Source organism: Myotis nattereri, assembly GCF_964212035.1.
Source record: "Myotis nattereri genome assembly, chromosome: 1".
Taxonomy (NCBI): domain Eukaryota; kingdom Metazoa; phylum Chordata; class Mammalia; order Chiroptera; family Vespertilionidae; genus Myotis; species Myotis nattereri.
In genome coordinates, this window is record NC_138075.1 from 162,809,459 (window position 1) to 162,825,952 (window position 16,494).

Sequence of the window (16,494 nt, forward strand, 5' to 3'; positions counted from 1 at the left end):
CAAGTCACCGCAGCGCGGAAGCTCCTATGTTGAGCGTCTGCCCCTGGTGGTCAGTGTGCATCATAGCACTGGCCAGTTGGCTGGTTGGCTGGTAGCTTAGACCAGGGGTCCTCAAACTACGGCCCGCGGGGCCACATGCAAATACAAATATTGTATTTGTTCCTGTTTTGTTTTTTTACTTCAAAATATGTGCAGTGTGCATAGGAATTTGTTCATAGTTTTTTTTAAAACTATAGTCCAGCCCTCCAACAGTCTGAGGGACAGTGAACTGGTCCCCTGTTTAAAAAGTTTGAGGACCCCTGGCTTAGACTTTTATAGATATAGATAAGGCATAAAACAATAAAACTGAGGCAATTATCTGTATTATGAAATTTTTATTTCTTTACTCTGGTATATTTTAATGGAAAAGTTTGGTATGTTTATTTGACTTATTTTTAAAAATCAATTTAGATAATTTTTCACTTTTACAAAGTGAAAATAATCATATTAAATATTGCCAATATTCATTCTTCATGCTAATATTGTTTATCTTGGTATGATGCTTTAGAGTAGAAAAAGCATCTTGCGTAATAGCTCATGCAGTCTTTACAATAGTCCTGTTACCATTCCCATGTTGCCCAAGAGAAATGTAATATTCCCAGAGGTTGATTTAATCAATGTCTCTTAGCTGGGAAGTATCAATATCAAATGCATGTTGTCTGAATTCAATTTTCCTTTTCCCCCCCACTAATGCTTAATTGTTCCTTATCATTTGTGGTCCACATTGGGACCCTGTGAACTCGTACAAGTTCCTGCATGTTGTTTTACTATAACCAAACCAAAAACAAGTTAACAACAGAAACATTTATACAGATAAACATATCTGTTAGAGACAGTTAAACACAACCTGAAACAATAAAGTCTCCTTTACATGGTGAAACCACAGTGGCTGAGAAGCCAACCCTGCTCACTCAAATCAGAAATCGGGATTCCCCATTATTAAAAAAAAACAACACAAGCCATAACTGGTTTGGCTCAGTGGATAGAGAATCGGCCTGCACACTGAAGGGTCCCAGGTTTGTTTCTGGTCAAGAGCATGTATCTTGCTTGCGGGCACATCCCCAGTGGGAGGTGTGCAGGAGGCAGCTGATCAATGTTTCTCTCTCATCGATGTTTCTGGCTCTCTGTCCCTCTCCCTTCCTCTCTGCAAAAAGTCAATAAAATATATTTTTTAAAAAAACTTTTTTAAGGGCAAACTATGATGCAAAGCATAGTTTTGGCTCCAAACAATGGGCAAACTGCATAACTACAAAGCGAAGTTTACAATTTCTTTCCTCTCCTACATGAAGATGCCATTTATAATAGTTTCTTCACCATTAAGAAACTTTTATTTTCAACTTTTCCTGAAATTTTCAAAAGGTAAATATTCAATTTCAACAATCATCAGTATTTTGACATATTTTTTTTTTTATCTTCCCTGAATCTTTAAAAAATTATGTTTTGTTTTTGGAACATTTTAAAACAAATTCCAGAAAAATCATTTCTTCCCCCTAAATATTTTAGTGTTCATCTTTAAAGTAATAAAATAGCTCGGCCGATGTGTCTCAGTGGTTGCCCATCCAGAGGTTGCCGGGTTCAATTCCCAGGCAGGGCACATGCCCAGGCTGTGGGCTCGATCCTCAGTGTGGGGTGTGCAGGAGGCAGCTGATCAATGATTCTCTCTCATCATTGGTGTTTCTCTCTCTCTCTCTCCACCTCCCTTCCTCTCTGAAATCAATAAAAATATTTTTAAAAAATAAACAAAGGAAGGAATAAACATACAATGGAGAAAAGAAAGCTTCTTCAATAAATGGTGCTGGGAAAATTGGAAAACCACATGCAAAAGACTGAAACTAGACTACTGTTTGTTCCCATGTATAAAAATTAATTCAGAATGAATCAAAGACCTAAATAGAAGACCTGAAACAATAAACTACAAATCTCAATAAGTCATTCTACTATGAACTGGGGAAAACTCCTCATAGCAGTAATAATACCTAACAAGATGGCTCTCAGATGTATTGTTAGCTGTATTAGTTAGCTTTCACTACGTTATTCTGTGCTAACAAACAATTCCCCCCCTACACTCACAGCACCACACACAAAAATGAAATTGGGAAAGTAAGGGAATGGAAAAGCCTTTAGTTTATTCTCTGAGCCATTTTCATCCAATTGAGGAGACAGGCGAGTCACAGTTACCTACACAGGTTGCAACAATAGGTGTGGTAGTCATATCTTTTCATATGGTTTTTGCCTTGGGGCTGAGTCTGTGGAGGGACATGAGCATATGTTGAATGATTTTAGAATCTTGTCTTTTTTTGTGGTGCTTCCCTTTCCTCTTCAGGATGAAGGTAGTATCTGGAATCCCTCTAATACTAAGAATGCTGCATGAAATTTCAAACTTACAGAATTTAGCCACCAGGCTCTCTTGTAACACTGGGCATAAGAAATTTATACAACTACCAAGAGTGTTGACAAAATCAGATTTAGTCACAGAATCTATGGCAATATCATCTTTGATAAACAGAAGAGAGTAGTAAAAATAAAAAATAGCTTACTATTTCTTACTCAGAGCTGGCAATACACATGTGGAAACGTTCTCAACATCACCTGGTTAGATGTTAGGATTACAGGAAGTTTTCTAGTTTGATCCGAAATCATTATGCCTAGTGAGACACTACACTTTACTTCTCTGGGTCTTTTTTTTTTTGCCTGCTCTTCATCTTTCAGTTGTATTCACTCTTTACCTTAGAATTCTCATCTATGGTGTTATTAAACAAGGGGGGCATTATGCTGAGGTGGCTCTAATGCTGTGGGCCTATGAAAGCAAACCAAAATTTAAGGTTACAAAAGCAAAACCACAGGACAACCAATGACCAACAGCCAACCAGGCTTTAAGCTTACAGTCAATCAAATAATGTTCTTGCTGCCCTAACCGGTTTGGCTCAGTGGATAGAGCGTCAGCCTGTGGACTGAAAGGTCCCAGGTTTGATTCCAGTCAAGGGCATGTACCTTGGTTGCGGGCACATCCCCAATAGGAGGTGTGCAGGAGGCAGCTGATGGATGTTCCTCTCTCATTGATGTTTCTAACTCTCTATCCCTCTCCTTTCCTCTCTGTGATAAATCAATAAAATATATTTAAAATAAAAATGTCCTTGCTTTGCTTCCATACCATCCTATATAATAAAAGTGTAATATGCAAATGGACCAAACAGCAAAATGACCAGTCGCTATGAAATGCACTGACCACCAGGGGGCAGATGCTCAATGCAGGAGCTGTTCCCTGGTGTTCAGTGTGCTCCCACAGAGGCGGCACTGCTCAGCCAGAAGCCCAGCTGATGGCTGGTGAGCGGTTGCGGGAGCTTCTCTTGCCTCACTACAGGCGGGTGGTAAGGAGCAAGGGGTCTGGGACTGCAAGAGCCCCAGACTGAAAGAGGGATGTCTGACTGACAGCAAGGCGGACATCCCCCGAGGGGTCCCAGACTGTGAGAGGGTGCAGGCTGGGCTGAGGGACCCCCCGACCAGTGCACAAATCTCATGCACCGGGCCTCTAGTCTGTGTATAAGTCTCTTCCCCAGCTCCCCTCAGCAGAGCACTCCAGTTTGGCACTGCCTGATTGGGATCAGTGTTTACTCAAAGAAACTTAAAATTTTTAATATCCCTCAGTTTATCTTTTAATAATTCTGACATCATCACTTTGTTAGGAATACTCCTTCAGATATATCTTTGAAACACTTTCCTTTCTTAAACTCCTGACCTTATTGCCAATGTACCTACTAGAAAATTCCACTTGGATTTCTATAATGTCAACTTATAGTAAATATTTCATGACTTACCTCTTCCTCTTTCTTCTTCCCCCATCAATCCACATTTACCCTCTTGGTTTTCCTATTTCTATAGATACTATGTTATACCTTAGATCATGAATGTAAAAAAACTGGGTATTTTCTTTGTTGCAATCTTTTACTTACCCATGTCCACTCTCTATGCCTTCCTAAATGTCATACCTAGTCAGTTACCAAATATCAGTGATTCTTCCTTCAAGGTGTTTTATATCCTTCTCTTGGTTTCATCAGTACACTGGTTTCTGGCTTTATACCCAAATGGCTTACACCATTTTTACCAGCCTCCCAAATATTTTCCCTGTTCTGATTTGCATCATACCTGATGCTATATTAGTATCCTAAAATTGAGGATCACTGCATTTTCCCCTTCTCAGGAATATTAGTTGGTTTCTTAGTCCCTCAGGGTAAAGTCTGCTATCTTTCTCCAAGTATTTAGGGTGTTGACTTACTGTGATGGTTAAGATTGGGTTCAGCTGCAAGTGACAGATAATCCTATATAATAAAAGGGTAATATGCAAATTGACCCTAACAGCAGAATGACCAGAATGACCGCTGGACCAGTCACTATGAGGCGCACTGACCACCTCTTGGTCTCTTCCCCTGGCCGGCAGGCTCCGATCACCTGATGGCTACCTGCGGCAGGGGCGAGGCCAGTGAGTGGGCAGGAACAGCCAACCTATTGGTCCCTTCCCCTGGCCATTAGGCACTGATCACCCGATGGCAAACGGGAAACCAGGTGTGGGTAGTGGTGGGGGGCGGGGCCAGCTTTGGGCAGCTGGGGAAGATGGCCCTGATCACAGGCCAGGCCTAGGGACCATACCTGTGCATGGATTTCATGCACCGGGCCTCTAGCCCAAAATAAAAGTGGTTCAAATGAAATAGATGTAAAACTTCAGAGAGATCTAGGGTAGGTTTGATATTCTATAGTATCAAAGATGCTTGATCCTTCTATCTTGTTATTCCTTTGTGTGTGGCCTACATTCCCAATGTCATTTCTTGTCAGCAAGTACCTACCACTGCTGCTTATACTCTTTAGTCAAAACTTAACTCCATGGCTAAATGTACTTATATTCTGATGACCAAGTGTCCCACTAAAAATTAGAAGTTCTATTACTGAGGGAAATGGGAAAATAGACATAGGGTTCTAACCAGGAATCTCTGCCACACCTACCTTCTAGCAGCATCTTCCTTAAAGCAACCTGCCATTCTAGACAAACTCTCCCCTAGTCCATTTAAACATAAATTCTCCCAAACACTCCAACCCCCAGCTGTCTCTGTCCATTAAACTAGAGGAACAGTCTATTTGGTAGTCAATCAGGTACTTATTTTGTAACAGCCCTTATTAATGTGGTCATTTTTAAACTTTATCTTTACTGTTGACAGTATTACAGAGGTCCCCCTCCTTTCCCCCATTGACTCCCTCCACCCCACTCCTGCCCCCCAATAATGTGGTCTTAATAATTAAAGCATTGTTTAAACTTTCCTCTTTGTCTAATCCTCTCAGCCAGTCCGTATAAAAGTATAACGTATCACCTATGTACGTACAGTACATAATACTTGATCATGATAATAAACAACTATGTTACTGGATTATGTATTTAATATACATTGTATCATTATTTTAGAGTGTGCTTTTTTTACTTATGAAAAAACTCTGCTGTCAAACAGTATGCTCTGTTACACCGACAGCAGCCTCATACATCTCATGTTTAATCCCACTCTTGATTACATCATTTTCTCTTGTGCTTGATTTAAGCTCCTGTTGTTTTGTAGGCTACACTGTATAGCCAAGCTATGTAGCAGGCTATACAATGCGGATTTGTGTACATGCGCTCTGTGATCTTTGCACAGTGACGAAACCCCCAAAGAAGCATTTCTCAGAACACATCCTTGTAAGCAGCATATGACTGTATTAAGGAGCTAGTTGGGCATGACACTGAACAATAAGAATTACATAGCTCTGGTTCTCTATATATTATATACATGTATTAGCATAAATGCAAGTACAGGAGAGATAAGCCAAGAACATTAACATATTTTCCCCTTACCTTTTCAGAGCAGCAAAGAAAGTAATCTTACAACTGCCATGAAAAGTCAAGAAACTGATACTGTCCTTTTCTTCAAAGGAAAACTTTTCAGTGTATTAAATCAATTTGGGATTTTAGTTTGTATGTTGGATGACTTGGTCATGTTTACTTTGGGCAGGTTTCAGGCTTGCTGCTTTCATGTCAAAGGAAGACAATGTAGTAAATATGAAAAAAGATTTAGGAATTGGATACTTTATTTTTTTAAAAATATATTTTATTGATTTTTTACAGAGAGGAAGAGAGAGGGATAGAGAGTTAGAAACATCCATGAAAGAGAAACATCCATCAGCTGCCTCCTGCACACCCCCTACTAGGGATGTGCCCGCAACCAAGGTACATGCCCTTGACCAGAATCGAACCTGGGACCCTTCAGTCCCTAGGCCGACGCTCTAGCCACTGAGCCAAACTGGTCAGGGCTCAGATACTTTATTTTATCCCAGTATCCAATGCATAGTAAGATAATAGCGATTATCAAGGAGTACTTATTATGTGGCAAAACATGCTAGAGTGTACACTGCATAACTCTCCTCAACAACCGCATGAACATAGATGTGACTATACTCCTTTTGCAGAAGAGGAACTAGAAGCTCCAAAAGGTTATTAACTAAGATGACACAATGAAAAGGAAGCAGAGCAGAATTCACATCTACCTGCTTCTGACCTCATCCCCTTAACTACTAATCAGGGAGGCAACAGTGAATTCCTTTAGTCTGGCTTCATAATAAAGAGTACATCTATCTATATAATAAAAGCCTAAGTGACTGTTAAGGCAGAACGACCAGAACGACTGGTTGCTGTGATGCACACTGACCACCAGGAGGCAGACGCTCAACGCAGGAGCTGCCCCCTGGTGGTCAGCGGGCTCCCACAGGGGGAGCGCTGCTCAGCCAGAGCTGGGCTCATGGTTGGTGAGCGCAGCGGTGGTGGCGGGAGCCTCTCTTGCCTCCACAGCAGTGCTAGGGAGCAGTGAGCTGAGCGGTAAGGAGCAGTGAGCAGGTGGGTGGTAAGGCACCAGACTGTGAGGGATCAGGCTTAAGCTGGCAGTCGGACATCCTCGAGGGGTCCTGGACTGCGAGAGGGCACAGGCAAGGCTGAGGGAACCCCCCCCCCCAGTACACAAATTTTGTGCACCAGGCCTCTAATATATATATAAAAGCCTAAGTGACCGTTAGGACCAAATGACCAGAACAACTGGTCGACCAGCCGCTATGACATGCACTGACCACCAGAGGGCAGATGCTCAACACAGGAGCTGCCTCCTGGTTGTCAGTGCGTTCCCACAGACAACCTCCCGCCCCCCCCCCCCCCACCACCACCACCACCACCATTACCTCCCCATCAGGGCCATGGCGGGGGGTTCACATTGAACCCCAATCCAAAGTACTTAAAACTACTTTTTCGCCCAGCTGGCATGGCTCAGTGGTTAAGCATCAATCTATGAACCAGGAGGTCATGGTTGGATTCTGGGTCAGGGCACATGCCCAGTTGCAAGCTTGATCCCCAGTGGAGGACATGCAGGAGGCAGCTGATCAATTATTCTCTCATCGTTGATGTTTCTCTCTCTCCCTCTAGCGTCCTCTCTGAAATCAATAACAATATATTTAAAAAAATGAAACAGTACTTTTCCATAAAGTTTCTTCTTGTCAGAAATATGTTAAGTGTAAGACACTTATACACTATTAAGCATTACAAATGTGAAAGATTAGATCACTACTATCTCCAAGCAGCTGGGGATATACACGGGTGTTATTAATCTATTAGCTGGAAGACTATTATGATAGTACTGTGCATACAGTACAATTTTTTTAAACCCACCATTTTCAGTTGATTACATAGACCATCTGTAACTGCCTGTGAATCATGTTAGGAGTTATCCAATGACATTTATATAACACTTGTCATGTAGCAAAATGCGCAGTCTAGAAAAATGGACACGTAATAGCTTTAAGGTTCCACTAAATCAACTTTAGACACCAGATTATAGGTGCAACCCACTGATGTGTAGTCTCCAGGTGAATATAGTTTATGATCTGATTACAGAAAATAATTGCACCTCGCTCCAAGCCCTCCGTGCACAGACCAAAAGGTCTTTTGCACCCAGCGAGGCGACTTGGCCACCACACCATTTGTTCCCGTGCAATTACCCCGTGGGGAGTTTCAAAAGTGGTGAGAAGGGAAGCGGTGGGAGACACCGCGGCAAAGGACGTGCGGGCACAGGGTCATGATCAGCCGGTGGCTGGGGATTCGCCGGCCGCGGTGAAGTAACGCAAAATCCTCATCGAGGCTGTGCTTCGCAGAGGAGACGGGACGCATTAGCGCCATCTGTCAAACCTAAGGGATGGACGACAGGAGGGTGGAGAGGAGGGTGCCCCGGAAGGAGGATGTCTGCCAGCGGGTCTCAGCCCACGCAGCGCTGGGGTGTGCGGGGCGGGGAACCGGAAGGAGGACGCGTGAGACCCGGAGGCAACTTCACGCGGTCGCCAGAACCCGGCTGGGCCACCAGGGGGCGCTCCTGCGTGCTCCTCCCCCCAGGCCTCCCAGCTCCTCCTCCAGACACGTGACCACCACCGGAGACTGTCCTCGCTCCCGCGGCGCAGCTCGCTCTGTTTCTGCCTCCCGCCGCGGTGCCCTTCTTCTCCCCGGTTCCCATCCCTCCCTTCTCCCCCCTCCTTCCCCACGTCCCAATAGCGGCTCGAGCTGCGAAGCGCCCGCCCCTCCAGTCTCCTCTGCGCTTGCTCATTGGCTGAAGCCTCAAGGACGCGTCCCGGGGGCGGGAGGCAGCCATTGGTGGGCTGAGCCATCCGAGTTCCCGGATGAGGGAACATTCTGCCGCCGTATAAAGGGAGCGGGGAAGGCGGGAGACAGCGCAGTTTGAATCGCGGTGCGAGGGAGTCGGCGCTGGGATCTCGCTGGGTGTCTGGCTCCTCCTTTCTCTGCCCTGCTCGCTTGAGCTTCAGCAGAAATCGACATGGTAAACTTCGCAGGGGCTCTCGCGGGCTCCTACCGGAGGGGAAAGCCCGCAACCCACGGAGAGGGGGGTGAAGCGGCGGCGGTTGGGAGCGCGCGGAGACGGCATTGGGGAGCGCGGGGGGGGGGGCGATCTGTCGGTGGCGAGCTGGCCGCCTCCGATCTCGCCGCGGGCGGCGGCGGTTGAGTGGCGCGCGCGGCACCGCTGGGGACCGGCGGGCGCGGACGGACGGACGGACGGACGGGGGCGCGTGGCCGCGGCGGGCGGGCGCGCAGCGGGGGGCGTGCAGGCGGGATCGCCCCGGCGGCGCGCGGCGGGCCGGGGACCCTGGCGGGGCGCGGGGGCGCGCTCGGGCCGCGCCGCGCCGCGGTGGGGGAGGGGCGCGCCGCCCCAGTAATCCTATCTTCTCCGTTCCTCCTCCGCTCGCGGGCGTGTGCGCGCCGTAGGCTGGCGGTAAGGCTGGGAAAGACTCCGGAAAGGCCAAGACAAAGGCGGTTTCCCGCTCGCAGAGAGCCGGCTTGCAGGTCAGTAGTGGTGGTTGGGTGCAGCCGGGGGATCGTGGCGTCTTCCTTACCTTTTGCTTGTCTGTCATTTGCTCTCGATGAGCGTTTTCGTCTTTGCGTGGGTGATGCGGTGTCGCGATTTGTTTTGCCGATTCGATCAATATCGGGGCGGGGGGGGGCGATCACGTGTGTGGATACGGGGGGGGGGGGTTGCCCCTCGCTGCACCAGCGTCCTTGCTCCTAGCTTTGGCGCGCGTCTGATTGTGTCATCTTTGATTCATATCTTTGTGCATTTGTTTTTGCTTAAAATTAAGTTTCCGGTGGGCCGTATTCATCGACACCTGAAATCTAGGACGACCAGCCATGGACGTGTAGGCGCGACCGCTGCTGTGTACAGCGCAGCCATTCTGGAGTACCTCACCGCAGAGGTAAAGGGGTGCACGCCTGTAATCTGGGAATGGTTTGCGGGGGGGTGGGGGGGGCGGGCGGTAGGTGGCGAGAGGGAAGGAGGAAAGTGATGCAAGAAAACTCCCAGGCCCCGAACGCGGCGAGAAGCCTCTGGGAACGCTAGAGGGAGCTGGTGGTCATTGAGCGATCCTGCTGAGCTTGAGCTGCTCTGGGAAATAAAATTGCGTGCCCCCTTTTTATAGCTTATGCCATTTTGACATTCAGGTAGGGGAGGGGAGGGAGGCAATTGCTAGATGTATGTTCATGAAGGTTTGTTCTGCTCTGGATCTTGGCCTAAAGAAAAGCTGGAAGAAAATTGATGAGTCTTTGCCTTCTAGGTACTTGAATTGGCAGGCAATGCATCAAAAGACTTAAAGGTAAAGCGTATTACCCCTCGTCATTTGCAACTTGCTATTCGTGGAGATGAAGAATTGGATTCTCTCATCAAGGCTACAATTGCTGGTGGTGGTATGTGAATACTAAAATTTCACTTCGAATTCCTTCAGGGGAAATAATTCGTAGCTTTTTAAACATTCCCATTAGTAGTTTTTAATCTAAAGGAGGACACCTGAGCAGAATTTCACTGATAACGCAGTGTCAGTGAATATCAATGTATGGGATAACTTAATGAGTTCTTACTTTGTATACTTGAATTTCACATTTAAAGGCATCTGCCAAGTTGAACAACTGTTCTGGTTTAAATATAGTGTGATTTTTTAAATGTGTATTAAAAACTAGAATTAATCCCTGTCCCTCTCCTAGGTGTTATTCCACACATCCACAAATCTCTGATTGGGAAGAAAGGACAACAGAAGACTGTCTAAAGGATGCCTGGATTTCTTATTATCTCAGGACTCTAAATACTCTAACAGCTGTCCAGTGTTGGTGATTCCAGTGGACTGTATCTCTGTGAAAAACACAATTTTGCCTTTTTGTAATTCTATTTGAGCAAGTTGGAAGTTTAATTAGCTTTCCAACCAACCAAATTTCTGCATTCGAGTCTTAACCATATTTAAGTGTTACTGTGGCTTCAAAGAAGCTATTGATTCTGAAGTAGTGGGTTTTGATTGAGTTGACTGTTTTTAAAAAACTGTTTGGATTTTAATTGTGATGCAGAAGTTATAGTAACAAACATTTGGTTTTGTACAGACATTATTTCCACTCCGGTGGATAAGCTCAATAAAGGTCATATCCCAAACTAGTTGTGTTTTTAAATTTGCTTGATTGTAATAGAAACGCCTTTCTTTTGAATAGGTCTCTCATCCATCAATAACTTAAGCATATATCTTCTCCAGAAATTAAATGTAATTTTCTATATAAACAGCAGGCCAAACTGTAAATTAATATTGTGTAATTAGCTATTAAAGATTTTAAAACTTGCAGGACCTGGAATGGGACAAGTTTTTTAGGCTCTTTGTCCATCTCAGTTTGCATGTTGTCCAAACCTGCTGTGTGTGACAGCTCTGCACTGTGCAGTATGGCTGCGATGGACTTGGGGGGGAGGAGGGGAGGCAGGCAAATCCTGTATTTAGCTACCCGCACAAAAGGAACTTTCAGTTTAGACTTCATATAATGCTTTCTGTGCTGCACAGTATAGAAAGCTGAATTCAATCATTCGATACTTGGTAACATCTTTGGGGAATACTATTGCATTTTACAGAGAATCGAAGCCTTGCCTGAATTTTGGTAGGTCCAACAAGGGTAACAGTAGCTTGAGTGAACATTGTAGAAATGGTTATTTTGTGATTGGGTTGAGGGGTATTTTGACCTTTGGTTTCTGGCAAGTTGTCTTAACCTTTTAAAATTTGGGTTACGACTTTGCCAGTCAGTTGGCCCCCTCCACAGGAGACCAGCATTTCGCTGGCAATGTCATGAAAACGAGAGTAGGGAGGGAACCAAGTAGTTTTCTTCTGTGAGGGTGATACCTTCCCCTAAAGCTGGTTCCTGTCTTGTTCTGGGCATAAAGGAATTGGGGTCAAGACCAGAAAGATTGCACACAGTTGGCTTTGAACCTCCCTGACGTCCCAAGAGACAACGGGGTGGAATCTGGGTCAGGGAAAAGGGTGCTCGGCTGAAACGAGGCAGGTAAAACGCCGGCTTAGTCCCAGCCACGCTCCGCCGGTCCCTGCACCTGCTGCGGAAGCGCTGCGGCGGGCTGACGGCGGCCCCGGACCGCGCCTCCCCCGCTGCGGGGCCGCCGGGGCCCTCGACCTCCGGGAATTTCCTGGAAAACCATCACCACCTCCCATCTGTCCACCCGGCCCTGGACGGCGGGCTGCGGCCAGCGCGGGGCGGCCCGGGGCTCGGCGCGGCCAGTGCGGGCGCCGTCCGGCCTCGGGTGCTGGGCTGGGCGCCCGTGGGCGGCGCGCGCAGGGCGCCGAGGGGCTGAGGCTCGAGCCGAGCGACCCGCGCGGGGCGGGGGGGCCGCCGCGAGGAGGCGGAGCTGCGAGCCGCCGTGCGGGCTCCTCCCCGCACACCCCCGCCCGGCCGGCCTGCCTCCTCGGCCCTCCTCGGCCGCCGCGGCGGCTTCCGCCCTGACCGCGCTCCCGGAGGAAGCGGAAGGAGGCGCCGGGCAGCCATGGAGGGGAACCGGGACGAGGCGGAGAAGTGTGTGGAGATCGCCCGGGAGGCCCTGGACGCCGGCGACCGCGACAAGGCCCGGCGCTTCCTGCAGAAGGCCGAGAAGCTGTACCCGCTGCCCGCGGCCCGCGGTGAGGCCCCGGCCCTGCCCCCTCCCCCCGGCCCCGGCCCGGCCCTGCCCCCACCCGCCCGACCCTCGGGGGACACCGGGAGGAGCATCCCTTCCCCCCTCCCGCCGGGCCCGACCGACCGTCCGGGGACACCGGGAGGAGCATCCCTTCGCCCCTTCTGCCCGGGCCCCGACCGTCCGGGCTGGGCACTGGCCGGGCTGGGCTGCCCGAGCCCCCGGCACCAGCGGCCTGCGAGTGCCCGCCCTCAGCCACCGGCGAGCGTTGCCGGCTCCCCGGGCCGTTTTCGGGACGCCTGGCTCCATTCTCCCAGGAGAACGTCCCTGGGAGCCGGCCTGGTGGCCCCAGCCTGCCCGAAGTGGGTGCTCCAGGTGCTGGGCTGTGCGGCCCCCCGCCCCCTCCTCGCCCCCAAAGAGGGCCTAGGCGCGGGAGGGAAGGGAACTGGGAACCCGAGTCGCTCCTGTGCAAGTCTCGGGCTCCAGCACCTCTGGGTAAACATTGTTCCCAAAGCAAACATTCTCCAATCCCCGAGATGACAGTGCTTTTCCCGGGAGAGGAGAGGAGCACACATTTGACAGGAATGATAAAGCGTCCGTAATGATTTGCAAAATAGTATCTGATTTGATAGCACCATGATTATCCACAAATGAGGCAGGTCTCTAAGGAACAGAGTACTGGGCTCTTAGTTGAATTCACCCTGTTCCTGTCCTAGGCTTTAAAGTACCAATCATAGCAATGTTTATTGAGCATTTACAAAGTGCCAGACCATGTGCCCAGTGTTTTATATGAATTACTTCATTCATTCTTCAGAACAAGCCTGCGTAGAGGTCCCGGATTCGTTTGAACAGGTTTACCCATATGGAAACAAACTGTCTTTTTGATGGATGGGTGGATGGGTGGATGAATAAATGAATGAATGAGAATATCTTACACAGGCTACATAGTAATTAGTAGCAGAGTCAGAATAGGACTTGTGCTTTCTAGCTCCAAAAGGCCTATCAACGCTACACTGTAGTGCCTTGCAATCTATATATATATAAAAGCCTAATATGCAAATTGTCCACCCGGGAGTTTGCTCGCTCACTATGACATGCACTGACCACCAGGGGGTGGCGGGAAACGAAGGAAGGCCCCAGCTGGCAGCCTGAAGGTTCTGATGGGCCCTGATCGCTGGCCAGGCCTAGGAACCCTACCCATTCATGAATTTCGTGTACAGGGCCTCTAGTAGGATAATATTTCAGTGGCAACTTAAGGTGTTTCCAGGTTAAGAAGAAAATTGATAATGAGAATGTGGAGTTCTCTTAATTTGTTTCTACATTGTTGAAGCACTTGTATTCTTTGTTTTTCTCTGTCCTTTCATTATATTGCTATTGAATACTATACCAGAGAGGACAGGAAAGGGAAGTGAAAGAAAAGAATATTTTTTAATTTGGCAAAAAACACTTAAAATTTACCTTTTAACCATCTTTCAGTGTGCAGTTTAGCAATGTTGACCATTTTCACCATGTGGTGCAACAAATATCCAGAATTTTCCATCTTACAGAACTGAAACTCTATGGAAAGCTGTTTAACTCAGTTAAACTGTTTAACTCAGTTAAACAGCTTTCCATTTTCCCTACCCACCATCCTCTGGCAACCACCATTCTATTTTCTTTTAAAATTTGACCACTTTAGATACTTTATAGAAGTGGAATTATATACAGCAATTCCTCACTTAACTTAGTCCATATGTTCTGTGACTTTAACCAAAAGGATGTATAATGAAAGCAACTTTGCCACAGGCTAATTCATATAAACAAAAATTTAGTTCCTGCCCTTGCTGGTGTAGCTCAGTTGGTTGGGTGTAGTCCAGTGCACCGAAAGGTTGCTGGCTCCATTCCCAGTTAGGGCACATTCCGGGTTTCAGGCTTGATCTCAGTAGGAGGTAATCAGGAGGCAGCTGATCGATGTTTCTCTCTCACATCGATGTTTCTCTTCCTCTCCCTCTCCCTCTTTCTCTTAAAAAAAAAAAAATTTTTTTTTAAATTAAGTTGCTATTGCATCTCATCAACCTTATAATAAAATGAAGTTGAGCAAAACAATGTTATTCGAGGACATGCCTTTTTTTAACCGGCTTATTTCACTTAGCATGATGTCCTTCAGGTTCATCTATGCTGTAGTATGTGGTAGGATTTTCTTTTTAAAAGTTGCACAATATTCCATTGCGTGTGTGTACCACATTTTCATTATCCATTTATTTGTCAATAGACACCTATATTGTTTTTATATTTTGACTATTGTGAATACTGCTGCTATGAGCATGGGAGTGCAGATACCTCTGTGATCCTGCTTTCGATTTTTTTGGGAATACACTGAGTGGTCAGATTATTATGACCCCCTGACGTTTGTAGGCAAATTAGCCATACACTGCATCATATGGGATATGGAAGCCGAAGGCCTGTTCAAACACCTTTGCTGTCTGCAGTTACCAAGATAAAACGTCTCCAATTCGCACAGGAACACAAGGATTGGACAGTCGAGCATTGGAAAAAAGTCATGTGATCCGATGAATCACATTTCCAGTTGCATCATGCAGATGGCAAAGTGAGAATTTGGCGGAAACAGCATGAAAGCATGCACCCCACATGCATGAGTACAACCCTTCAAGCTGGTGGGGGCAGTGTTATGGTTTGGGGCATGTTTTCCTGGCATGATTTGGGCCCTTTAATTCATGTGGAACAATGTCTGAATAGCACAACATACCTAAGTATCGTTGCTGATCAGGTTCATCCTATCATGTTGATGGCGTATCCCAATGGTGATGGCTTCTTCCAACAAGACAATGCGCCATGCCACGGTGCTCATATTGTGCAGGAGTGGTTTCAAGAACATGAGAGAGACTTTACCTTGCTTAGGTCGCCCCCACAATCACCAGATCTCAATCCAATTAAGCATTTGTGGGACGAAGTTAAAAGAGCCATCAGGCAGCTGGTTCCACAACCATCAGATCTCACAGAACTGGACAGTGCTATTCATCAGGCATGGTGTCAGATTCCTCGCATCACCTTTCAACATCTCATGGAGTCAATGCCAAGAAGAATCGCCGCAGTATTGAAGGCAAAAGGTGGCCCAATGAAGTACTGATGGGGTGGTCATAATAATCTGGCCACTCGGTGTGTGTATATATCCCATGTTCAAAGGCTGTTGTTTACCAATATCTTCAGAAAATAATCACTTCTATTGTCGTGGTAAACAACCTGCTTCCCTATTTATAATGGTCTGGCCCTCTAGCAACTTCAGCGCAAAATTATAGCTAATTTGCCTATAAACATCAGGTGGTCATAATCATCTGGCCACACAGTGTATATGCAGAAAGGGAATTGCTGGATTATATTGAAAGTGCTATTTTTACGTTTGGGGGGACTGCTATACTGTTTTCCATAGAAGTTGCACCATTTTACATTCCCACCAACAGTGCACCAGAGTTCCATTTTCTCCACATCTTCATCAACACTTATTTTCTCTTTGCCTGTTTTTTGTTGTTGTATAGTACCCATCCTGACCAGTGTGAGGTGATATCTCATTGTGGTTTTGATTTGCATTTCTCTTAGGATTAGTGGTGTTGAACATCTTTTTATACACTTGTTGGCCATTTGTATATCATCTTTAGAGAAATGCTTGTTCAAGACCTTTGCCCATTTTTTAATTGGGCTATTTTTTTAGTTATAGGAGTTCTTCATAAAATCTGGATATTAACTCCTTATCAGATACAGGATTTGCAATTTTTTCTTCTATTCTGTAGGTTGTGTTTCACTCTCTTGATTGTATCCTTTTATGCACAAAAGTTTTTAAGTTTGATATAGTCCCATTTGTCTATTTTTCTTTTATTGCCTGTGCTTTTGGTGTCGTATCTAAGAAATCAGTGCCCAGAGTTAAATA

General features: G+C 46.5%; 2 protein-coding genes across 3 annotated transcripts in view; both read left to right on the plus strand.

Annotated features, from left to right (window-relative positions):
- Positions 1 to 8,755: 8,755 nt before the first annotated feature.
- On the plus strand, positions 8,756 to 11,069 carry H2AZ1 (H2A.Z variant histone 1). The gene is made up of 5 exons (XM_081107606.1): positions 8,756 to 8,921; positions 9,365 to 9,442; positions 9,736 to 9,849; positions 10,207 to 10,336; positions 10,631 to 11,069. Exons 1-5 carry the CDS (start codon positions 8,919 to 8,921, stop codon positions 10,690 to 10,692), a joined length of 387 nt encoding a protein of 128 aa, XP_080963732.1. The 5' UTR covers positions 8,756 to 8,918; the 3' UTR covers positions 10,693 to 11,069.
- Positions 11,070 to 12,307: 1,238 nt separating this feature from the next.
- DNAJB14 (DnaJ heat shock protein family (Hsp40) member B14) overlaps positions 12,308 to 16,494 on the plus strand; it is a 45,958-nt gene continuing 41,771 nt past the window's right edge. For both annotated transcript variants that reach the window (XM_081085653.1, XM_081085652.1), the window contains exon 1: positions 12,308 to 12,579. Coding sequence is in view for 1 of the 2 variants with exons in the window: in XM_081085652.1 (XP_080941778.1) it covers positions 12,447 to 12,579 (133 nt within the window). In the remaining variant the exon portion in view is untranslated. The remainder of the gene's footprint in view (positions 12,580 to 16,494) is intronic.

Coding starts and splice junctions, on each gene's coding strand:
- H2AZ1 (XM_081107606.1), top strand. Junction 9,443..9,735: donor CGCAGAGAGCCGGCTTGCAG/GTCAGTAGTGGT, acceptor CTTAAAATTAAG/TTTCCGGTGGGCCGTATTCA. Junction 9,850..10,206: donor TGGAGTACCTCACCGCAGAG/GTAAAGGGGTGC, acceptor TTTGCCTTCTAG/GTACTTGAATTGGCAGGCAA.